A 26,446-nucleotide genomic window follows, 5' to 3' on the forward strand; every position below is an offset into this window, starting at 1 on the left:
ATTGGTGAGTTATACATGATGAAACCTGACCAAGCTTAGAATGTTAGATTACTTTGAGCTTTAACAGGTGCTCAGTCACTGTGGCTCAGCTTGCCTGCCGAGGCTCTGTGGTCCCTGGAAGTTCTTGAAGTAAAACCAATACTACTAACTTCCTTCTAGTAGTGTTTTATTTTCTTTATTTTTGTGGGTCTTGGGATGGATCCCAGAGGCATTAGACCTCCAAGCTACACCCCCTGCCCTAGTAGTGTTTTAATGGTCAATGACAAAACAAAGCATTGTGTTTATAAATAGGCTGTTAATATTCTTTCCTCCAAGGTAATTATTTTGTACTTGTACCTTTAAGGCAGTAATAGAACAAATTATATGCACTGGCTTCAGAAAGCATCAGTATATTATATGTATTTGCATGATAAAATACCATTTGCTAGTAATAAAAGCTAAAGATTTACTTTCAGATATTTCTTATACATTGGAACGGGTACGCAGCAAGGTGTGGTGGCACATGTCCATAACTTAATACCCAGGAGGCTGACAGGACAAGGCCAATTAGTGCTACCTTCATAAGGTCCTCTTTCTTTTCTTTTTTTGTTTTGGTAATAGGGATTGAACCCAGGGGCATTCTATCTCTGTGCTATATAAACAGCCCATTTTATTTTTTTTCTCAGAAACAGGGTATTGATAAATTGTTGAGGCTAGCTTTGAACCAGTGATCCTCCTGTAGTGCCTCCCAAATTCAGAGAGTACAGGTGTGCCAACCATGCCTGGCTGAGACCAGTTCAAAATAAAAGATGCTTTATGAAGCTGACCGTGGTGTTGCATGCTTGTAATCCCAGCATTTGGGATTGTAATTTGGGATTACAGCAGAGACAGGAGGATTACAGCAGAGAAAGGAGAATCGAGGTTCGCAGCCAGCCTCAGCTACTGCTTAGTGAGGCCCTTTGCAACTCAGTGAGACCTTGTTTCAGAATAAATAGAGCCGGGTGTGGTGGCACACACTTGTAGTCCCTGCACTTGGGAGGCCGAGACAGGGGATTGCACAGGTTCAAAGCCAGCCTAATCTACTTAGTGAGGCCCTCAGCAACTTAGTGAGACCCTGTTTCCAAATACAGTATAAAATAGGTCTGGGAGTATAGCCCGGAGGTAGAAAGCCCCTGGGTTCCACCCCAAGTACCAATAAATAAATAAATAAATAATAAAGGCTGGGCATGGTGGTGCATACTTGTAATCCCAGCATTTGGGAGGCTGAGACAGGAGAATGGTGCAGGTTTGAAGCCAGCCTCAGCTACTTAACTCAGTGAGACCCTGTTTCAAAATAAAGAATAAAAAAAATAGGGCTGGGGATGTAGCTCAGAGGTAGAATGTCCCTGGGTTCCACCGCAGTACTGCAAAAAAACAAAAAAGAATATAAAATAGGGCTGGGGATATGTGGCCCAGAGGCAAAATGTTCCTGGGTTCCACTCCCAGTACTGCATAAAAAAAAAAAAAAAAAAAAAAGACTCACTCTTTAGGGAGACACTAAAATTCTACCTGCACTAGCACACTAGCATCTACAACAGCAAGGAAAGAATCTCCATGCTGATCATTGGATCACTTTTTTTTTTTTTTTTTAAGGAAAAAACAAGAAACTGCGTTACTTTCTATTTTTAACTTCGGAGAATTTAGGCTCAGTTGCTAGAATACCAAAATTCAGCTCTAGACAAGCTTTTTACTTAAAATATAAAATTACTATAGCTGGGCATAGTGGTACATGCCTGTAATTCCAAGACTTGGGAGGCCGAGAAAGGAGAATTCTTAGTTTAAGGCCAATCTTAACAACTTAGCAAGAGCCTGTTTCTAAATAAAATTTAAAGGGGGATGGAGTGTAGTTTAGAAGTAGAATGCTCAATTCCAGTACAAAAAAGAAAAAAAAAATTAAATACTAGACATTGGGGCCGGGCGAGGTGGCGCACGCTTGTAATCCCAGCACTTGGGAGGCTGAGACAGGAGGATAGCACAGGTTCAAAGGCAGCCTCAGCAACTTAGTGACACTGTTTCCAAATAAAGTGTGTGTGTGTGTGTGTGTGTGTGTGTGTGTGTAACACAAACAAACAAGCTAGAGATTGGCAGATACTTTTATAGAGTAGCAAAATGTTATAAAGCTACCCTGAATTTTTCATTATAAGGAACCAGATAGTAAATTTTTATTCAATCATCAAATTGAGGATAATACACACAATAAACACAACATTCTCACATTTTTACCTGTTGTTTCTGGTATGCAGTGTTAGGATTTATTTTGGACTCTAAAAGTAGAGAACCTATGAAACAAAACAAAAAAGACATTCCTTTATATTATTGCAAAATGGAAATTTTATTCATATATATATATACTATAACTTAAGTTAAAGAAAAAGTAAAGCAATGGAAGTTATACAATATTGTAAGAAATATCACTTCATACATGCTTACCTTGTTTTATGTTTCTGGTGTTGGGAATCAAGCCCAGCATCCCAGGCAACTGTTCTATCACTGAAATATGCCCCCACCCACTATATGCTTGCTTTTAACAAGACAGGATAATCTGAAGAAGACAGGGTTGATAGCGTGTAATAAACGTGTCCACCGCTGGTATAGCACAGCGGTGGACACATGTAATCTCAGTATTTAGGAGGCAGACAAGAGGATCACAAGTTAAGGCCAGTCTCAGCAACTCAGCAAGACTCAACAATTTAGCAAGACCCTGTTTCTAAATTAAAAGGGACGCCGGGCGTGGTGACGCATGCTTGTAATCCCCGCACTTGGGAGGCGAGACAGGAGGATTGCGCGGGTTCAAAGCCAGCCTCAGCTACTTAGTGAGGCTTTCAGCAATTTAGTGAGACCCTGTTTCCAAATAAAATATTTAAAAAAAGGTCTGGGAGTATAGCCCGGAGGTAGAAAGCCTCTGGGTTCCACCCCCAGTACCACCCCAAAAAAGGGGGGGGGGACCTGGAGTTGAGTACTTGGAGGTAGAATGGCCCCTGGGTTCAAACCCCAGTATATAACAATTTCTAGGCAACACTGGGTAAAGAAAACACCACAGCATGAAGCCATGTTATGTAATCTTTCAAATTATCATTATATTAATTATATATGTTTATGAGGTACAAAGGCAATTCTATATACACTTATGTGTAATTAATTAGGGATGAGCATGATTATATTACTTTAATTTTTCTAGCATTTCTATTTCAAACATTTAAAAAAATGGAAAAACTAGGGATTAAACCCTGGGTCATTCTACCTCCAAACTCACCCCATCTCTATTTTTTATTCTTTATTTTGAAACAGGGCCTCTAGCCGGGTATGGTGATGCACACTTGAAATCCCAGCATTTGGGAGGCTGAGACCTAAGGATCGCAGTTCGTGGACAGCCTCAGCTACTTAGCAAGGCCCTCCACAACTCAGTGAGACCCTTGTTTCAAAGTAAAGAACAAAAAGTTGGGCAGGGGGTGTAGCTCAAAGGTCAAATGCTTCTGGGTTCCACCCCCAGACCCGCAAAAAAAAAAAAAAAAGAGAAAAGAAAAGAAACAGGGTCTCATTACGTTGTGGAGGGCCTAAGTAGCTGAGGCTGGCCTTGAGCCTGCAATCTTCCTGTCTCAGCCCCCAAGTACTGGGATTACAAGTATGTGCCACCATGCCTGGCTCAAACATTAAAAATTTTGACTGACAAGTATTAACTGTACATATTTATGGGTCACTGTGTGTTATCCCAATACATCAATAGAATACATACTGATCAAACCAGAGTAATGATGTTTTCATTTCCTTATCACTAGTTTATAGCCTTTGAGCCCCTCAGATGGTCTGGGTTTAAGTCTTTGATGGCCTGTGATCCTCCTGTCTCAGGCTCCCAAATACTCAGATTACAGGTGTAAAGCAAGTACTCAAGACTTCTCTCTAATGGGCCCAGCTAATGTAAGAACTGCTCATCTGCTCAATTATTTATATTCTTAATATTCTCTCCTCCCCTCCCCCTGTGTGTGTGTACACGAGAGAGAGGGAGAGAGAGAGAGAGAGAAAATAATAGGGATTGAACCCAGGGTCATTCGACCTCCAAGCCACACTCCCAGCCCTATTTACTTTTTTTTTTTTTTTGGTGGTACTGGGGATGGAATCCAGGGGCATTATACCTCTGAGATATACAACCCAGCCTAGTTTTTAGTCTTTTTATTTTTGAAACAGGGTCTCACTGAATGCTGAAGGTAGGCTGGCCTCGAACATACAATCCTCTCTAAGCCTACCAAGTACTGAGATTATAGGTGTGCACCACCGTACCCAGGAATACACGCCTGCTCTTAAAGACCTGCCACTTTAGAACTCAAATATGTTGAATACATTATATGGATGCACCGTTTTCTCCACCTCAATGCACTCTTCACTACATACGTGTAAAAAGTATATATGTATGAGTGACATTAAAACCAAATTAGAGAAAATTTTCCAACATGAACTTTAAAATCGGTGTGCATCCCAGTAGTTGGGAAGCTGAGAAAGGAAGATCACAGGCTCTTGGCTAGCCCTAGCTACTTTGGCCCTCTGCAACTTCGTGAGATCCTGTTTCAAAATAATAAAAAATAGGGCTGGGGGTGTAGCTTGGAGGAAGAATGCCCTATGGCTCAACCCCAAGTACTAAAAGTAAAATGAAACTGGTATGTAAATTTTGAGGAGTCTTTTTATATCACAAAAAAGGCTAAAAAGTCCCTGTCCCTCTCCCTCTCTTTCTCACAGTACTAGGGATTGAACCCAGGGGCATTCAACCTCTGAGCTAACACCCCCAGCCCAATTTTACTTTTTTTTGCAGGTCTGGGGATGGAAGTCAGAGGCATTCAACCTCTGAGCTACACCCCCTGCCCTATATTTTTTTTCCTTTTTTTCTCTTTTTTTTTGGTGGGGGTGTAATCCAGAGGGTTTCTACCTCCAGGCTATACTCCCAGACCTATTTTATATTTTATTTGGAAACAGGGTCTCACTAAGTTGCTGAGAGCCTCACTAAGTAGCTGAGGCTGGCTTTGAACCTGTGCGATCCTCCTGTCTCGGCCTCCCAAGCGCGGGGATTACAAGCGTGTGCCTCCACACCTGGCTTAAATTTTACTTTTGAGACAGGGTCTAGCTAGGTGGATGAATCTCACTACTTTCTGAGGCTATCCTCCAACCTGAGATCCTCCTGTCTCAGCCTCCCAACATGCTCTAATTTTTTTTTTTTTTTTTTTTGGTGGTACTGGGGTTCCTGGAAACACTTTTACCTCCCATACCTATTTTTATACTTTTTAAATTTGGAAACAGGGTCTCTTAAGCCAGCGCGGCTGCCTTCGAACCTGCGCGATCCTCCTTTCTCCACCTCCCAAGCGCCAGGATTACAAGTGTGCGCCACCATGCCTGGCTCTTTTTTTTTTTTTTTAAATAAAAGCCAGGATTTGCAGGCCTGGTGGCTCATGCTTGTAATCCCCACACTTGGGAGGCGGAGACAGGAGGATCACGCAGGTTCAAAGGCAGCCCCACTGGCTTAAGAGACCCTGTTTTAAAAAAAAAAAAGCATAAAATAGGTCTCGGAGTGTAGCGTGGAGGTAGAAGGATTTCCAGGAACCCCAGGACCACCAAAAAAAAACAGGATTATGTTTTTAATCTCAGTACTTGCAAGGCCACAGGAAGATTGTAGCTCCAACCTTGGAGGATAATATCAGCAACTTGAGGACCTCTGCAATTTAATGAGACACTGTTTCAAAATAAAAACAGGAAGCAGGATGTTGTGGTGCCCCACTCTTGTTATCCCAGTACTTAGAAGGCTGAGACAGGAGGATCTCTGTTCTTGGACAACCTCAGCTACTGTGAGGCCCTCTGCAACTTATGGAGACCTTGTTTCAAAATAAAGAATAAAAAAATAGGACAGGGGATACAGCTTAGAGGTAGAATGCTCCTGGGTTCCACCCCCAATTCCTAAAAGAGCAAAAGAAAAGTTTCATGGAGTTTAATGTGTACTCAGTACTACCATGACTGAAAATGAGAACAATCCCCCCCCCTTTTTTTGGTACTGGGGATGGAACCTAGGGGCATTCTACCCCTGAAGTCCTATTCTTAATCCTTTATTTTGAAACAGGGTCTCACTAAGTAGCTGAGGCTGGCCCACAAACGTTTTAGTTCTCTTGTCTCAGATATCCAAGTACTCAGATTACAAGAGTGTGCCACACACACCAGTCTAAAACAATCTTGTTAGAGGCCAATTTCTCTTTACCCACCAAACTTAACCAAACTCTTAACCATACTACTCTTTGCTCCAACTACTCTTCTTCTAGGGATTTACTCTAATACTTTACACAGGTACAAAAGGAGATTTCATTAGCATTCTTTCTCTGTAATGGCAACAAAACAAAACAAAAACTCCTAGGGTGTAACTTGGAGGTAGAATGTCCCTGGGTTCCACCCCAGTACCACCAAAAAATTAAGAAATAGAAATAGAGAAAGGAGAGAGAAAGAACAAACGAACGAACTGGGTCTGGTGGAGCATTCTTGTAAGGTAGCACAGGCTTAGTGTGGTGGTCTAGGACTCTACCTTACCGTGTGTGTGTGTGTGTGTGTGTGTGTGTGTGTGTGTGTGTGTACTGGGAACTAAACTCAGAGGCATTCTACTTCGAACTTATACTCCCAGCCTTTTTTAAAGAAAATTTTGTAATATTTTTAGTTTTTAGTGGTACTGGGGATGGAACCTTTCTAACTCCAGGCTACACTCCCATACCTATTTTAAATTTTTATTTGAACCTGCACCATCCTCCTGTCTCTGCCTCCCAAGCGCGGGAATTTCAAGGGCACGCCACCATGCCCAGGAAAAACTCAAAATCTATGCCACCATGCCCAGCATAGATTTTTTTTTTTTTTTTTGGTGGTACTGGGGTTCCTGGAAGCCCTTCTACCTCCGGTATACACTCCCACCGGCTACACTCCCAGACCTTTTTTTTTAAAATGTGGAAACAGTCTCTTAAGCCAGCGAGGCTGGCTCCGAACCAGCACGATCCTCCTGTCTCCGCCTCCCAAGTGTGGGGATTACAAGTGTGCGCCACCACACTTGTAATCCCAGCATAGATTTTGAGTTTTCACTGGGCATGGTGGTGCACGCTTGAAATCCCCACACTTGGGAGGCTGAGACAGGATCGCACAGGTTGGAAGCCAGTCTCAGCTACTTAGTGAGACCCTGTTTCCAAATAAAAGTATAAAATAGGTCTGAGAGTATAGCCCTAGGTTCCACCCCCAGTGCCACAAAAAAAAAGATTTTGAGTTTTGAATCTGTGATCCTCCTATCTCATCCTCCTGTCTCTGAATTAAATCCAGAGACATTCTACCTCTGAGCTATACCCCCAGCCCTTTTTTATTTTTCAATTTTATTTTGAAAACAGGGTCTCACAGAGTTGCAAAGGGCCTCACTAAGTAGCCTAGTATGTTGCAAACAAAATGCTGGGATTATAAGTGTGTGCTGCCACCACCACCTGGCTTTCCTTTGCTACTTTTTTTTATATTTTTTTTGCGGGTCTGGGGATGGAACCCAGGGGCATTCAACCTCTGAGCTACACCCCCTGCCCATTTTTTTTTTTTTTAATTTTGAAACCGGGTCTCACTGAGTTGCGGAGGGCCTAAGTAGCTGAGGCTGTCTGCGAACCAGGATCCTCCGGTCTCAGCCTCCCAAATGCTGGGATTACAAGCCTGCGCCACCACGCTGGCTCTCCTTTGCTACTTTTAAATGAAACAAATTTATATATTCTGACTTAAACAGAAACCTAAAATATACTAATAATGGAGGTCTGTATACTCAGAATGTTACTAAGACACTGCAGGCAGAAGGTGCCATATACTGTTAAAGCAAGAAAAAGAAACAGAGTACAACTGTGAGTATAAATAGTTAAATCATTACAAAAATTCCCTCCCTACCAGGGGTGGTAGAGAACACCAGTACTTGGAAGGCTGAGACAGGAGGACTGACTGTAGGTTCAAGGCCAGTCCCAGCAACCTAGTGAGGCTCTCAGTAACTTGGTGAGACCTTTTCAAAATAAAAATAATAATAATAATAATAAAAAAAAGCCAGGCTTGATGGTGCACACTTGTAATCCCCACACTTGGGAGGCTGAGGCAGGAGGATGGCGCAGGTTCGAAGCCAGCCTCAGCTACTTAGTGAGGCTCTCAGTAACTTAGTGAGACCGTTTCCAAAAATATATATATATAAAATAGGTCTGGGAGTATAGCCCAGAGGCAGAAAGCCTCTGAGTTCCATCCCCAGTACCACACACACACACACACAAACAAAAAGGCCAGGCATGGGGGCGCACTCTTGTAATCCCAGCATTCAGGAAGCTGAGACCGGAGGATCATGGTTCGGAGACAGCGTCAGCTACTTAGTGAGGCCCTCTGCAACTCAGTGAGACCTAGTTTCAAAATAAAGAATAAAAAATAGGGCAGGGGGTGTAGCTCGGAGGCCAAATGCCTCTGGGTTCCATTCCCAGACCCGAAAAAAAAAAAAAGAAAATAAGAGTTAGGGGTGTAGCTCAGCTGGGTCCAATCCCCAGAACCACACAAAGAAAATTCCTTTCCTGCTTCATGACATCTTGAATCCTCCAATAAAATTTGAGGGCATTTCTAGTAGCCTGTTGCCAATACTCCCACCAAAACAAAAACCCCAACTCTGGATTCTGGACGAGGGTAGCATTTACAAAATGTCTCGGTGAGAACTCAAAACTGGCCACAGCAACTATACAGAAATGGGAATATTTCAAATTAACAACAACAAAAACCCTAGATTCCTGGATGGACGCAGAAAAATAGACCCACTAAAGAAAACTACTCAGAATGGTGGCATATGTTTATAATCCCAATTCTTGGGAGGCTGAGGACAGGTGGGATTGCAGGTTCACCGCCAGCCACAGCTACTTGGTGAGGCCCTTTGCAACTTACTGAGGCCCTGTTTCAAAATAAAGGATAAGCTACAGGGCTGCAGGTATAGCCTGGAGGTAAAATGAGCCTGGGTTCCATCCCTAGTATGACAAAAGCAAAAAAACTACTCAAATTATAAATACACCATGATTTATGGTAAGGAAAAAATACAGCTACCTCACAGTGTTACTATGAATATTACTAAATATTTATATTCAAGTGCCTACCACAATATCTATTACATAACCATTCATACTGAACTTTTGAACAATAGGAAAATGAGCACTGATAATAATTCTGAGAAACACTACAAGTGGAACATTACCAGCACAATTTCATTACACCGTGTAGAAAAGGCCTGTACTAGCCAGGCATGGTGGCGCACACTTGTAATCCCAGCATTCAAGAGGCTGAGACCGCAGGTTCGCAGACAGCTTCAGCTACTTAGTGAGGCCCTTGGCAACTCAGTGTTTCCAAATAAGGAATAAAAAATAGGGTGGGGGGTGTAGCTCCGAGGTCGAATGCCCCTGGATTCCATGTTACTTAGTAAATATTTCTTGAGAATTATTGGCTTTTTCTCTTTTTTTTTTGCTACTGGGTATGGAACCCAAGGGCATTCTACCTCTGAGCTACACCCCCAGCCCTACTAGAAAGCCTTTATTTTCAAACAGGGTCTCATTGAGTTGCAAAGGACCTCACTAAGTAGGGTTAGTGAGGCTGTCCAAGATCCTCCCGTCTCAGCCTTCCCAAACTGGGATTACAAACATGTACACCACACCTAGCTAATCATTAGCATCTTTAAACTTTTGGTATGCGGCTTTATTTAGCAGGGAAACACTCTTGTATAGAGCTCATTTCCTTTTACTAGAGAAATGAGTCGATAGAGTTTCTATAATTTTTATGGCTGTATTTTCAAAATTATCCAACAGATCAGATTTAGTTAGCATGGAGTGTTCAGGGTTAAGAAACGGTTCTGGCTTTAGTTGTAATTAAGCAGCCCAACCTCTGTTTTTCTAGAATATTGTCCTTACCAATACACAATGGGAAGTCAAGGACTTAGGTATTATGCTTTATTAGCAGGAAGAAAGCACTATTAAAAACAAGTGGTAAACCAGGCAGGGTGGCATGTGTTGCTAATCCCAGTACTGGGAGAGACAAACGGATTGCATATTCAAAAACAGCATCAGCAATCTAGGGAGACGCCATTTCAAGAAAAAAAATAATAAAGAGCTGGGGGGGGGGTCGCTTGTAGGCAGAAAGCCCCTGGGTTCAATCCCCACAATCCCCAGTGTAAAACGCATGCATGCAGTAGAGCACATGCCTAGCAATGGCAAGGCCCTGGGTTCAATTCTCACCAACACTCAAAACAAAAGAAAACAAAAAGGGTCCAAAAAGCTCATTCAAGTGAAAACTAATGCAGTCTACTACAGGCCGGGAAAGGTCATGCACACCTGTAATCCCAGTTCTTGAGAGGCTGAGACTGGATTCCAAGTTCAAAGGCAGCCTCAGCAACCTGGTGAGGCGCTCAGCAACTCAGTGAGACCCTGTTCCAAATAATATAAAAGGGTAGATGATGTAGTCTAGTGATAGAATGTCCCTGGATTCCATTCCTAGCAACACACACACACACACACACACACACACACACACACACACACACACAATCAGCCTGGCGTGGTGGTGCACACTGTAATCCCAGCATTTGGGAGGCTGAGACTGGAAGATCCGGGTTCGCGGACACCCTCAGCTACTTAGTGAGGCACTCCGTGATTTAGTGAGACCCTATTTCAAAATAAAGAATAAAAAATAGGGCAAGGAAGGTAGCTTGGAGGTAGAATTCCCCTGGGTTCCATCCCTAGACCCACAAAAAAGAACAACAACAACAAAAATCTAATGTGATACAGGTCTCTCTTTCCTAATCACCCCCTCCCCAGATTTTGTTTGCATAAAGGCATTTTGTGTGTGTGCATGCTCTAGATTGAACCCAAGGTTGTTTGGAGATTGGCCTCAAACCTGTGATCCTCCTGTCTCAGCCTTCCAAGTACTGGGATTATAGGCATGTACGGCCACACCAAGCTCCATAATGGAATTTAAAAACCAATATATGATGGGTCAGGAAAAAGAAATGGTAGCATCATGTTAAAAGCTGCCATAACACTCAAACCCCATCAGCTGTTTCCTAGTGTAGCTAGTGGTCCCCCCAATTTTCATAAGCTATCACACACAACAGATGTAAAGGGTTTTGGTTATGTTTGGTTATCCTAGTTTAGTTTTCTACAAAGCTGGTGTACAAAAACAAAATGTGTTTAAACAATCTTTTCAAAGTGAAATATTTCCCCTGTGACAATGAATTCCTAGAAACTAAATATACATTTCAATGCTTACTATATGCAAGATGCCGTAATATCTACTGGCTTAGAACAACAAGGAAACAAATGCTGATGCTATCTGTTCATTTCTCTCACCATGGCAGCCAAAAGGAAGAAAGGCTGTGTGTAAGGTGGGCGTAAGGTTATCTACTCAAAAGTGTTCTGAATTCCTGTTCAAATTACAGCTGGGATAGAAGCAGGCCCACCTTGGTTAAGTTCTACCAAAGGGCAGAAGCACAGGATTCCAGTTTTACCATTAGCAAGCAGTGCTACCTGGAATATTTCCCCATGACTCATTTTCTTTCTGCTCAAGTTAACAGTAAGAATTTATAACCTGTTTAACCCTTACACAGTCAAGTCAGATTATAGATAAAACATTTTTTTTTTGGTACTGGTGATTAAACCCAGAAGCATTCTACCCCTGAGCTTCATCTCAAGTACTGAGGTTACAAGTGTGCTGTGCCACTGTCCTCAGCTAATACAACTGTTTTGAATTTGAAAATACTTTAAATACTTGACGTAAAAACCAAACACAAAAATACTATTCTTGGGGTTGGGCATGGTGGCATACACCTGAAGCCTTAGTTACCTGGAGATAGAAGGGAAAGATCACTTAAGCCCAGGTGTTTCAGACCAGGCTAGGCAACAAAGCAATACCTCATCTCAAAAAAGAAGAGAAAAAAGCCGGGGGTGGTGGCACATGGTTGTAAGCTCAGCATTCATTCGGGAGGCTGAGACCGGAGGATCACAGTTCGCGGACAGCCTCAGCTGCTTAGTGAGGCCCTCTGTAACTCAGCGAGACCAGTTTCAAAATAAAGAAAAAATAGGGCAGGGGGTGTAGCTTGGAGGTCGAATGCTCCTGGGTTTTAGACCCAGCAAAGTAATCAAAGTACTTGGGAGGCTGAGACAGTAAGATGACAGGTTCAAGGACAGTCTCAACAAGTAGTAAGATTCTTATCAATCTAGTGATAAACTGTTTCCAAATAAAATAGCTGAGGGTGTAGTTTGGAGATGGAATGCCCCTGTATTTAATCCCTATTGTCACAATAAACTATTTTAAAAAATAATAAAATAATGCCGGGCATGGTGGTGCACCCTTGTAATCCCAACATTTGGGAGGCTGAGACAGGACAGCCTCAGCTACTTAGGCACTTTGCAACTCAGTAAGACCCTGTTTCAAAATAAAGAATAAAAATTAGAGCTGGGGGGGGGGGATTTGGAAGTAGAATGCCCTTGGGTTCCATACTCAGGACTGAAGAAAAAAAAACCCCAACAACTGGGTACATAGCTCAGTGGTAGCCCACCCCCCCAAAAAAACCCAGTTCTCTTAATTTTTAGATAAGCATGTATCAATTCCTCTGAGCCTATAGTTGAAATAGCAGTATAATGTCCCTTATTCATAGTCACAACAAAAAACCTGAAACATTTGTCTTTCTATACCAAAGTTGAAACTGTAAACTTTTGTTTACAATTACAACAATTTAAACAATTTATAATTGCTAAGCAGTGTATATAGTAGGAAATGGACTGAGCTTGAAAGAAAAGGCCTGAACTGAATGAATCCTAGGGCATACCATCTTAAACTATGAATGACTTTTTACAAGTTAGCCTACCTTTCTGAGAATACCTATTTTAAAAATACATATCGCCAGCGTTGTATACACTGGTAATCCCAGTACTTGAGAGGCGGAGACAGGAGGATCACAGGTTAGAAGACAGCCTCCACAACTTAGTGAGGCCCTCTACAACTTAGTGAGACTCCGTTTTCAAATAAGAAATAAAATTGGGCTGGGGGTTTAGCTCAGAGGTAGAATGCCTCTCTGGATTCAATCCCCAGTGCATGCATATATATATATAGCTGGACACACAGTGGTATATGCTTGTAAACCCAGTACTTGGGAAGCTAAGACAGCACTACAGGCTCAAGACCAGCCTCAGAAACTTAGTGACACCCTGTAAATATATAAATAAGCAAGCAAACACAACCTGGGGTTATATATCATAGACAGACCCCACACACACCAATCTTTAGTATCCCCCTCCAAAAAAGGCTGACATCACCTATTCCAGAACCCTACCAGCACCAGGTAGTTTCTCACTAAATTAGATGAACTAGGAAATTCCTTCCTTCCTTCCTTCCTTCCTTCCTTCCTTCCTTCCTTCCACTAAGTAGCTGAGGCTAGCTTCGAACCTGCGCAATCCTCCTGTCTCAGTCTCCCAATGCTGGGATTATAAGCATACACTATCTCACCTGACTCCAAATAAAAATTTATTTATTTATTTTTTGGTGGTACTGGGGGTGGAACCCAGAGGCGTTCTACCTCCAGGCTATACTCCCAGACCTATTTTATATTTTATTTGGAAACAGGGTCTCCCTAGGTTGCTGAGAGCCTCACTAAGTAGCTGAGGCTGGCTTCGAACCTGTGCGATTCTCCTGTCTCAGCCTCCCAAGCGCGGGGATTACAAGCGTGCGCCACCACGCCCGGCTTCCAAATAAAAAATTAAAAAAAAAAATAATAGGTCTGGGGGTATAACTCACAGGCATAATGCTCACAGGTTCAATTCTCAGCAGCACCCCCCCACAAACACCCCTAAAACATAATTACTAGGTCTAGCTCCTAAGGATGAAAAAGTGCAATAACTTTACATTTTTTCTATTGGATAAATGACTCATCTTATGGAAAACCAGAATAACTTTCCATTTTGTTTACCAAAACAAAAAGAAAATTCTAAATGATCTTATATAAAGAATGGGGAGGCACACATAATGAGTGACACAATCTACTAGTTAACACAGTAACTTTCACTTTCACATATAGCTTGGAAATAAACTATGTTTAGGTTAAAAATATTTTAATTATCTTTGAAACAACTCTTGAGACCAAAATATAGTAGCAGATGCAGATGGATAGCAATAAGGGAGTTTAAACAGGCTAGATTCCTCACTCAAATGCAAACTGCCACTCCTACATTAAATACTGACCTGACCCAGCCTGGCTGTGTTAAGTTACTCTCTATCCCTGAGCTTCAGTATTAGCTGTAAAAAATCCCTACCAAAAAAAAAATTTGTTTTAAGAATTTTGAAAGAACCGGACATGGTGGTACACGCTTGTAATCCCAGCATTTGGGAGGCTGAGATGGGAGGATAGCGGGTTCATGAGCTGCCTCATCTACTACTTATTGAGGCCCTTTGCAACTTAGTGAGACCCTGTTTCAAAATAAAGAATAACAGTAGCCGGTCATGGTGACACACGCTTGTAATCCCAGCATTTGGGAGGCTGAGACGGGAGGAGGGTAGTTCAAGTACTAGTGAGGCACTCCGTAACTTAGTGAGACCCTGCTTCAAAATAAAGAATAAAAAACAGGGCAGGGGGTGTAGCTCGGAGGTTGAATGCCCCCTGGGCATCATCACCAGACCTGCAAAAATAAAAAAATAAAAAATAAAAAAAAAAATAGGGCTAAGGGTATAGCTTGGAGGCAGAATGCCCTTAGGGTCCACCCCCAATACTGCAAAATAAATAAATAAATAAAAAACAATCAAATAAATAAATAAACAAGTCAACTGCTTAAAGGGTCCCAGGCACACAATACTCAATTTTGACTACTACTATTACTCCCATTTCTAATTTTCCTGTTAGAAAATAAAGCTAATCATCAAACTAGATTACTTCATAAGAATTTTGGCATTTTCTAAACCCATTCTTTAGGATTAGTTTTGGTAACAATTTACAAGAGATCAGGCCAGCCTGTAATCCCAGCACTCAGAGGCTGAGACAGGAGGATCTGGGTTCATGGCCAGCCTCAGCTAATTAGTGAGGCCCTCTGCAACTTAGTGAAATCCTGTTTCAAAATAAAGGATTAAAAAAAATCAGGCTGAGGGTGCAGCTCTAAAGTAGAATGCTCCTGGTTTCAAAACACACACACACACACACACACACACACACACACACACACACACACTCACTCTGTAATTTAGTTGAGTTTGCAATCACTCTTGGATACAAATTATCTGAGTAATTGTTTTAGTCATTCAATTGGCTTTATTGCAGAGCTCCCTAACTCCCAATGAGAGAGGTTTAAAGTTATTTCCTAAGTGATAAAAATATAAAAGAGGAGCCGGGAGTGGTGGCGCATGCTTGTAATCCCAGCATTTGGGAGGCTGAAACATGGAGGATCATGGTTTGCGGACAGCCTCAGCTACTTCGTGAGGCCTTCTGCAACTCAGTGAGACCCGGCTTCAAAATAAAGAAAAAATAGGGCAGGGGGTGTAGCTCGGAGGTCAAATGCCCCTCGGTTCCATCCCCAGACCCGCAAAAAATTAAAATTAAAAATTAAAAAAAAAATTAAAAATATGAGGGGAAAAAACCCCTACCAGATTTTTAATAATAATGTTAGGACTTTAGCAGCATGACATTAAGTCTTAATGCTTATACTTTAAGGGCCTTTCTGCTGGGCGGGGTGGCGCACATTTGTAATCCCGGCGCTTGGGAGGCAGACAGGAGGATCACGCAGGTTCGAAGCCAGCCTCGCTGATTTAAGAGACTCTGTTTCCAAATTTAAAAAAATAATAAATAAAAAGGGCCTTTCTATAAAGAATCAAATTAAACACATGACATGAAATAACATTACATGCATTCTTCTTCTTCTTTTTTTTTTTTTTGCAGTACTGGGGGTGGAACCCAGGGACATTCTGCCTCTGAGCTACATCCCGAGCCCTATTTTTTTATTCTTTATTTTGAAACAGGATCTGAGTTGCAGAGAGCCTCACTAAATAGCTGAGGTTGGCCCCGGACCCGCATCCTCCTGTCTCAGCCTCCGAAATGCTGGGATTACAAGCGTGTGCCACTGTGTCCAACACATTACACGCATTATTTCTAATGAGATTTGAAAGAATTGATCTAATCTACAGAGTTTCACCTCAAAAGAAGCTAAGTGGGGCGTAACTCAGTGGTAGAGAGCTTGCCTAGAGGTTCCATCTGTTCCCAGAAACTAACTGAATCTAAAAGCCATACTTTCCAACTCACTTTGTAAAAAGTTTTTCAAAAGTACAAAAATGTAGAGGGAGTAGGTTCTTAGGTGACAGTCACATACAAAAGCACACTAACATGGAACAATCAATTGTATTTGAGACAAAAAATAACTTGGTTTCTGAAAAACATATCCAATACATGAAAATTTTTTCAATGTTCCCAAAAGGAATTTTCCTTCCTCCAGTTTTTATTTTTGGATAGCCTTATAAAGAAAATCTGTTGTGGGTAATAAACTCCAAATTAATCATTCATTTTTCAATTTAAAGCAAACACTAATGTTCTTAGGTCCTCCGATTAGACTTGTTTTTCATGGAACTGGAGTTCTGGTTAAAGTCTAACAGAAGAAAATTCCTTGAAAATAGATTAGTTATAATTCAGATGCAAAATGACTACAACCATAATAAGCCAAAGTTACTATAAATTATGGAGTACTATAACAAGGTAGTGGGAGGCACCTATTTTTATATTCAGAAGAAACAATCTGAAAAGTTTTACCCAACAGGAACGTTTCTTTTACAGGAAATTCACAGAATGTCTCCAAGAAAAGTAGCACGCCCTAAAAAGAGTCTTAAAACGAGAAACTCTTGTTATTTTCAAAGCTGGTCTTTGAACCCTGAGAGTTGTTTCAAAATGCCCGTAGAGAAGGCGCTAGGGCAGATTCAAAAGGTCTTAAATATCTGCCAACTTCTCCCCACCTGTTAACCGAAAATGCATTTAAGCAATCAAAGTTCGCAATATGATTCCAAGTTTGCAGGCTGTTTACACAGTGACACTACTCACAAAATCCCTCATTCCTCTTAAAAATACAACGCGGGCGAACACAAACGCATCCCCGAAAGGCAAAACAGCGTTTCCTCTGCCTAGTGTGGAGGTGCCAAATTCACTAAATCGGTGTGGCCAACCCCAAACCGGACCGGAAAGAAAGGTGTAACAAAAATCGTGAGAAGGGGGAGGGAAAAAAAAAAAAAGGAAAACGGAAGATAAAGGGCACGGTACAACTAGCTCTCCCAAGTGTGCACAGCCTCAAACTTCCTCCGTCCCAACCAAGGCGGCGAGCCTGCCGTTCAGACGGGTGAACGAAGGCGAGGATCGGCGCGATCCGGGCCCTCCTCAAGGTCACTGTAGTCGAGAGAACGACACGCCGGTGTCGGGGTCGCGGGTCCCGGCCGGTCCGCACACCAGGAAGCCCCAGGCGGCGGGCACTCGGACACCGAGCGCTCGAGCGCCCGGCGTGGAGCCCGCCGTCCCCACCGGGAGCCCTGCCCGCCGCACTCACCGTCGCTCTCCGCCCGCACGAGCAGGGACATGCCCTTCAGCCGCTCCACGTAGCCCGACGACACATGCCCGGTGCCCCGGTCGTCCCACTGCCGGTCCTCGTTGAGCGTGTACACCTTGACCCGCCGCCGGGTGTCGGTCATCGTGCCGCCCGGGCCGGGCCGCAGGCGCCCGGGAGCGGGGTCCGGGAGACGCGGGCGCCGCGGGCGCCGCGGGCGGGGACGCGCGGGCCTCAGTGCCGCCGCTGGCCGCCGCGAGGCCGCGCCGCCGCCCGCATGGCCGGGGGCTCCGGCCGAGCCTGGTCGCCGCCTTGCCGCCGCGGCCCGCGCTAGGGTCCCGCCGCCGCCGCCGCCGCCGCGCCCGAGCTGCGCCGCCGCCGCCGGCCCCGCTCACTGCCCGGCTCCCGCCTCCGCCATGGCCGCCGCCGAGCCGCTTCCCGCGCCGCCGCCGCCTCAGGCCGCCATTTTTTCCTTCCTCGTACCTGGCCCTGCCGCCGCGGCCAGGGGCTCCGCGCCCTCCGCTGCGCCCGCCCCGAGCCGGCGGGCGCCCGCCCCGGCCGCAAGGGTCCCGCTAGCCCCGAGGGCCCGAGCGCCCGGCCGCCGCGCCGCCCCGGCCGGTGGAAGCGGCTTCCCCTCCGCCGCCGCCTCTTCCGTCTTCCTCACAGAGCCAAAGCCGCCGCCATCTTGGCTCGCCTCTCAAAAGCGGCGCGCGGGGCCACCCGGGCAGCGGCCGCAGGGGCGGCCCGCGGGCCCCACCATTTAAAGAGACACGCGCGAGGCCGCAGCTCGGCGCGGCGGAGGCCCAGCGCGGAGGCGGGCGCCGAGCGGCCGAGGCGGCGGGAGCGCCGGGAGCGGAGGAGGCGGGACGCTGGTCGCGCCGGTGACGGCCCGGGACTCCCTCGCGCCTCCCCGCACGCACCCGGAGCGTGCGCAGGGCGGCGCGTGCGTGCGTGCGTGCGTGCGTGCGTCGCGCCTTGTGGACGTCATCAGCCGCGCGCCGGCACTCGGAAGGGGCGCGGGGTGCGCTCCCGCCTTCGCTGCGCCGCGGCCCGGCCCTGCCCCGCGGGTGCGGGCGGCGCCTTCTCCCCGCCGCCGCGGGCCGGGGCCGGGACCCTCCCCGGCTCTCCTCCGGGTCCAGTGGAAAGCTTTGGGCCTAACCCCGCGCGGGCCTGGGATGCCCGGGCTCGCCCGGCCGACTGCGCGTCCACTGGAAACGCGTTTCGATTTCTGGGCCTGAGCCCCACGTGCCCATCCTAAACCTCACGCTGTCCAGGGCAGCTCCTCCCTCCTCTCCGTTGTCAGACTGATGTTTTCTAGCCCTCCTTGTTGCCAAAAGAACTTAAGGGCCTCGCAAAAATAAGTGCTTTACTGTCTAATGAGGGTGAGTAATTCTCAGGATAGATAATGGGTGCTTTGTTTTTAACGCCTCCTTAAAGTACTGTTAATCTTTTCTTTCTTTTTTTTCATTTTGGCACTTGGAGTTGAACCCAGGGCGTTCTACCTCCCGGCTACACCCGCAATTTTTTTTTTTTAAGTTGAAACAGGGTCTTGCTAAGTTTCTAAGACTTGATACCCTCTGTCTCAGCATCCCAGGTACTGGGATTACTGTGGTGTGCTAATCTTATCTTCCCAAAGAATAACTTTCTTATGCAAATAACAGCCGACCTTGGGAGGAGGCTTTTAATTTTTGCCCCATCGGCTAGGTCAGTCCTACTTACTAGCAATGGAATGTGTGCTACTTGTAATTTTAAATTTTATAGTAGCCACTCTTTTTTTAAAGTACGAAGAAACAGGAAATTTATTTCAGTGATTTTTATTACAGTATCTTCAAAAGTATCTCAATAATGGAACATAAAATTAAGAATATATATATATATAATGTATCTATTGGGGCGTGGTGGTGCGTCTGTAATCCCAGTATTTGGGAGGCTAAAATCAGAGAGTCACTAGCCAGGCGTGGTGGCGCACGCTTGTAATCCCCGAGTTTGGGAGGCTGAGACAGGAGGATCGCACAGGTTCGAAACCAGCCTTAACTACTGAGTAAGGCTCTCAAGCAATTTAGTGAGACCCTGTTTCCAAATAAAATATAAAATAGGTCTGGGAGCATAGCCCGGAGGTAGAAAGCTTCTGGGTACCACCCCCCAGTACTTGGGATCGAACCCAAGTACTGCAAAAAAAAAAAAGAAAAGAAAAAAGGTAAAAATAGTCCTGGGAGTGTAGCTAGAAGGCCCCTGAGTTCCACCCCAGTACCACACATAAGTAAATGAAATAGGGCTGGGGATATAGCTCAGAAGTAGAAACCCCCTGGATTCAGTCCTCAGCACCAAAATATGTATGTATATGCATACACACACACACACACACACACACACACACACACACACACACACACACACTTCTTGTTTTTTATACTAGCCTCAAAATGTGATGTGTTTTACGCATAGAGCAAATCTCTCAAATTTTCATCAGAAATACCGAGTCAGAAGCTAGGAGTGGTGGCACACCCTTGTAATCCCCAGCATTGGGGAGGCTGAGCTGGGCATGGTGACTCATGCTTGTAATCCCAGTACTTATAAGGCTAAAACAAGAGGGTCATACAGCCTCAGCTACTTAGGCCCTCCTTAACTTAGATCTTGTTTTAAAATAACAATAAAAAAGCCGGGCATGGTGCTGCCCACTTGTAATCCCATTATTTAAGAGGCTGAGACAGAAGGATTGCAGGTTTGAGGCCAGCCTCGGCTACTTAGTGGGGCCCTCTGCAACTTAGTGAGACCCTGTTTCAAAATAAGGAATAAAAATTGGGGTTGGGGGTGTAGCTTGAAGGTAGAATGCCCCTGGGTTCAATTCACAGTACCAATAAATAAATAAAATAAAGCATAAAAAATAGGGTTGAAGGTGTAGCTTAGAGGTAGAATGCGCTTGGGTTCCATCCCCAGCACAGCAAAATAAATAAGTAAATAAATAAATAGGGTGGGGGATGTAGCTCAGAGGTAGAATGCCCCTGGGTTCAATTCACAGTACCAATAAATAAATAAATAAAATAATAATAAATAGGGTTGAAGGTATAGCTTAGAGGTAGAATGCCCTTGGGTTCCATCCCCAGTACAGCAAAATAAATAAGTAAATTAATTAATTAAAAAATATGGTGGGGGATGTAGCTCAGAGGTAGAATGCCCCTGGTTTCAATCCCTAGCACCACATACACAAAAAAGCTGGAAAGTTATAAAGTAATTGCTTTTTTTGAAAAGTAAAATGCAATCATTTTAAGCATCTGGATGAAAGAGTCCAGGGAAAGTTACCCCCAAATATGGCACCCTGGCATACTGATTTTTTAAATTAAAGGGCCGTGGAGATCAGCAGAGGCTGGTAGAGGCTACACTGGCACTGACTTCATGCTGTGCCCACCAGAGAACACCATGGTCTTCCATTTCCTCCTTGAAAATCCAGTGTTGGCAAGAAAGAGGACAGGAATGAAACCACACCTGGACAGACTTTGCCACAAGATATCATTGGTCCCTCTGACTCCTTCACATACCAAAGGGAATCATTTACTCTCTGGAGACAGATCATTTCTGTCTTCTGAGTCCATTTACCCCAAACCATTTATTATTCTAAATTACCCACAGTCAGCCAGGGGTGTGTTGGCACAGTCTGTAATCCAAGTACTTGGGAGGCTTAGAAAGGAGGATTGCAGGTTTAAGGACAGCCTCAGCAAGTAGACTCTCGTCATCCTAGGGAGACCCAGTTTCCAAATTAAAATAGGGCTGGGGTATAGCTCCAAGGTAGACTGCTGTTGGGTTCAATCTCCAGTACCAAAAATAATAAAAAAAAATATGCCACAGTCTCCATTTTCTTCTCCCCAATATGAGGGTATTTAAGCCTCAACCATCTGGCCCTTCTTTGAGTTTCATATTTTGTAAGGAATACAAAACATGCAAGTACAGTTACAGGTTAAATAGAAATTACACTTGTCATCCCAGCATTCGGGAGGCTGAGACTGGAGGATCACAGTTCACGGACAGCCTCAGCTAGTGAGGCCCTCCATAACTTAGTGAGACCCGGTTTCGAAATAAAGAATTAAAACAGCCAGGTGTGCTGGCTCACGCTTGTAATCCCCGCGCTTGGGAGGCAGAGACAGGAGGATCGCGCAGGTTCGAAGCCAGCTGCGCGCGCTGGCTTAGGAGACCCTGTTTCCAAATAAAAAAGTATAAAAAAAAAATAGGTCTGGGAGTGTAGCCCGGAGGTAGAAGGGCTTCCAGGAACCCCAGTACCACCAAAAAAAAAAAAAAAAAAAAAAAAAAAAAAAATTAAAAATAGGGCAAATAGGGCAGGGGTGGAGCCCCTGGAGGTCAAATGCCCCTGGGTTCCATCTGAGACCGGCAAAAAAAAAAAAAAAAGAAAAAAGAAAAAAAGAAATGATCGGACACCATTGTTTGGACTAAGCTCCTACATTAGGCCTCAACAAGAGACTAAAACTAAAGTTGCTCATGCTGAGATTTCAAGTCACCAAGTAAAAAGAAAGAAAGTGCAATAAATGATAATAGTTACATTATCCACACAGGATAGTTTCAATCTGCATGACAGTGAAATTCCCTTTTTTCTATGATTAGTAAGATAGTACCAAAGAGCATTCTACCACTGACCCTCACACCCCAGCCCTTTTTATTTTTTTTATTTGAAACAAGAAGTCGCTAAATTACCATATGCTAGCCTCAACTGTGATCCTCCTGTCTTAGCCTCCCAAGTATGGGGATTATAGTACTGGGGTTTGAACCCAGGGGCTTCTCCTTCTGATCTACACTCAGCCCTATTTTGTTTTTTATTTTGAAACAGGGCCTTACTAGGTCACTGAGAATATCACTAAGTTGCTGAGGCTGGCCGCGAACCTGCGAGCTTCCTGTTTCAAGTACTGGATTACAGGCGTGTGCTTCCATGGCAATAGGTTAAAATTGCATTGTAAATAGTGATAAAGATTAGCTTTAGACTATTTATTTATTTTGCAATGTTGGGGATTAAACCTAGGGTCTCCTACATGCTAGAGCAGCACTCTGTAATGAAGTTATACCCCAGCCCTTTTTTTCTAGACAGTCTCTCACTAAATTGCTCAGGCTGGCCTTGCCATCCTCCAGCCTCAGCCTGACAAGTACCTTGGATTACAGGTGTGTGCCTGCCACCACACCTTGTTTAAATGATTTTTAAAACACAGTCTTAACGGTTTTATCAGTAGGGTTCCACCAGAGAAATAACCAGCAGTATACATCTGTACAACACACACCTTAGGTAGTCTGCATGACAGCGTGGTAGGGGCTCTGAAATACTTAGGACAGGTCAGCAGCAGGCTGCACACTCCTGTGCAGAAGCTCACATAGCCGACCAAGGACGGATTACTTCTCCCTGGAGGAAACAGCTGGGCTGCTCAGGCCTTTAACTGACTTTATCAGACCACCCAGATTACCAAGGATAATTCCCTTCTCTTAAGATCAACTAGCCGGGTGTGGTGGCACAGGAGGACCACATGCTCCAGGCCAGCCTTAGCAATTTAACAAGACTCAGCAGCCTAGAGAGGCATGGTTTCAGCACAAAAAATAAAATAGGGATGGGGTGTAGCTCAGAGGCAGAATGCCCTTGGGTTTGATCTCTAACACCAGGAAAAGAAAAAAGAAAGTTCCAGGGATTCCTAATAGCCTAGGTAGTCTTGAAAAAGAACAAAGTTGGAGGCTTCATGCTTCCTTATTTGAAAAGTTATTACAAACCAGGCATGGTGGTGCACTCACTCCTATAATCCCAGTACTTGGGAGGTTGAGACAGGATTGCAGGTTTGAGGCCAGCTTCAGCAAGTAGTGAGAATATCATCAACCTATCAAGACTCTGTTTCAAAATAGAAATAAAATAGAACAAGAACTGTGTAACTTAGAGGTAGTGTTGATGTTTAGTAACACAACATATATATATATATATATATATATATATATATATATATATATATATATATATATATATTTGTGGTACTGGGAATGGAACCCAGGGGCATTCTAAGTCTGAGTGACACTCCCAGCCCTATTTTTAATTTTTCTGTGGTAGTGGGGGTGGAACCCAGGGGCTTTCTACTTCTGGGCTATACTCCCAGACCTAGTTTTATACTTTATTTGGAAACAGGGTCTCACTCAGTTGCTGAGAGCCTCACTAAGTAGCTGAGGCTGGTTTTGAACCTGTGTGATCCTCCAGTCTCACCCTCCCAAGCGCTGGGATTACAAGTGTGCGCCACCACGCCTGGTTTTATTCTTTATTTTGAAGCAGGGTCTCACTGAGTTGCAAAGGCCTCACTGAGTAGCTGAGGCTGGCCATTAATGACAATCCTCCAGTCTCAGCCTCCCAAATGCCGGGGTTACAAGCGTGCGCCACCACGCCCGCCCGGCTATGTTTGCCCATTTAAATGACCACCCACGTAATAGAACTATCATCTTCTTTTTTCTTTTTTTTTTTTTTTTTTTTTTTTTTTTGCGGGTCTAGGGATATAACCCAGGGGCATTCCACCTCCGAGCCACACCCTCTGCCCTATTTTTTTTATTCTTTATTTTGAAACCTGGACTCACTGAGTTGCAGAGGGCCTCACTAAGTAGCTGAGGCTGTCCGCGAACCGCGATCCTCCGGTCTCAGCCTCCAGAATGCTGGGATGACAAGCGTGCGCCACCACGCCCGGCTCTATACCTATCTTCTGACTTTGGCTGACCCTTATATTCTACATTATAACTTATAATGGTGTTTCTGGTTTTTAGGCTTACAAAAAGTAAGCTCTGACACCAAATATCCAAACCCTTCCTCCAGTTAAGTTGTTATAAGATGGTATAGAGTTAAACCTGTCATTTTTGAGATTTTACACGTCCAGGATCATCAGACACTACAAGTGGAGATTCCTATTCATCTAAGCTCTTGGAATATGAGTCCTGTTCAGAATCCTGTGGACAAAAGAATTGTTTCAGCTAAGTTAAAAACAACATGCCTGCCGGGCGTGGGGGCGCACGCTGTCATCCCAGCATCCGGGAGGCTGAGACCGGAGGATCGCGGTTCGCAGACAGCCTCAGCTACTTAGTGAGGCCCTCTGCAACTCTGTGAGACCCGGTTTCAAAATAAAGAATAAAAAATAGGACGGGTGTATCTCAGAGGTCAAATGCCCCTGGGTTCCATCCCCAAAAAATAAAAAAATAAATAAAACAACATGCTTGGTTTCTTTCAGACTTTGTGCCACAAACATGTTAACGATGTTAATACATAATGAGCAATGGTCCATGCGAATGGATTGGCTTCTTGCACCCCAATCTAAAATGCCTCCAGGTACATGACCAAGGCAAAGGGTCAGTAAAAAAAAAAGGTCGGGCGTGGTGGGCACGCTTGTAATCCCCACGCTTGGGAGGCTGAGACCGGAGGATCGCGCAGGTTCAAAGCCAGCCTCGGCTACTTAGTGAGGCTCTCGGCAACTTAGTGAGACCTGTTTCCAAATAAAGTATAAAATAGGTCTGGGAGTGTAGCCCAGAGGTAGAAAAGCCCCTGGTTACCACCCCCAGTACTCAAAAAAAAAAGAAAAACAAAACCAAAAAACAAACAAACAAAAATTATAGCAAGATCTGCGTTATTGTAAATGTACTAAGGTATCAGGTTTTTTTTTTTTTTATGTAGATATCCACTGAACCTGTGATCCTCCTGTGTCAGTCTCCCAAGTACTGGGATCATGTGCGTGGGACACCATGCCCAGCTACATTGTATGTATTTTTGCCACAATGATAAAACTGAAACTTTTATTCTGATGGCAATACCAAGACAGACTGGAGGAGGAAAAAGGAGACACCGTAGGACTGGAGTGTGGGGACCTGTTTGAAGACGGTGAGACAGAGCCAGGCAGTGGTCCATCTCCTGTAATCCCAGTACTGTAAGGTTGAAACGAGGGCTGCAGGCTCCACTTCAGCCTCAGCAATTTAGCAACATCTTTTTTCAAAATTAAAAAAAAAAAAAGCCAGGCATGGTGGCGCATGATTGTAATCCCCGCGCTTGGGAGGCTGAGACAGGAGGATCGCACAGGTTCGAAGCCAGCCTCAGCTACTTAGTGAGGCTCTCAGCAACTTAGACCATGTTTCCAAATGAAATAGAAAATAGATCGGGTGTGTAGCCCGGAGGTAGAAGCCCCTGGGTTCCATCCCTAGTGCCAATATATATAGATAGATAGATAGATAGAGATATAGATATTAAAGGCCAGGTGTGCTGGCTCACACTTGTAATCCCCACGCTTGGGAGGCAGAGACAGGAGGATCGCACAGGTTTGAAACCAGCTTTGCTGGCTTAAGAGACCCCGTTTCCAAATAAAAATATAAAAAGTAGGTGTCTGGAATGCATCCCGGAGGTAGAAGGGTTTCCAGGAACCCCAGTACAACCAAAAAAAAAAAAAAATTACAAAAAAAAATAAAGAGCCAGGCGTGGTGGCACACACTTGTAATCCCAGCATTCGGGAGGCTGAGACTGGAGGATCGTGGTTCGCAGACAACCTCAGCTGTTTAGGTCCTCTGCAACTCAGACCCTGTTTCAAAATAAAGAATAAAAAATAGGGCAGGGGGTGTAGCTTAGAGGTCAAATGCCCCTGGAGTCCAATCCCCAGACCCACAAAAAAAAATAAATTAATTAAATAAATAAATAAATAAATAAGGCTGGGGATCTGGGTGTGGTGGTGCATGCCTGTAATCCCAGTACTTGTAACAGGAAGATTACAGGCTTGAGTCCAGCCTCTGCATTTTATTTATTTATTTATTTTTATTAATTTATTTTTTAAATTGGTGCATTGTAGTCATATATCAATCAC

At 44.2% G+C, this 26,446-nt stretch overlaps 1 protein-coding gene across 3 annotated transcripts in view; it reads right to left on the bottom strand.

The window, feature by feature from the left end:
* The window catches only part of PPP4R3A (protein phosphatase 4 regulatory subunit 3A), a gene marked incomplete at both ends in the record, with an annotated part of 53,128 nt that extends 35,383 nt beyond the window's left edge, over window positions 1–17,745 (bottom strand). For all 3 annotated transcript variants that reach the window (XM_080708194.1, XM_080708193.1, XM_080708192.1), the window contains 2 exons: window positions 2,242–2,297; window positions 17,604–17,745. In XM_080708194.1, coding sequence (XP_080564320.1) covers window positions 2,242–2,297; window positions 17,604–17,745 — 198 coding nt within the window. The remainder of the gene's footprint in view (window positions 1–2,241; window positions 2,298–17,603) is intronic.
* Window positions 17,746–26,446: the final 8,701 nt, after the last annotated feature.

This window comes from Muscardinus avellanarius, assembly GCF_963383645.1.
Source record: "Muscardinus avellanarius genome assembly, chromosome: 12".
Classification (NCBI taxonomy): Eukaryota; Metazoa; Chordata; class Mammalia; order Rodentia; family Gliridae; genus Muscardinus; species Muscardinus avellanarius.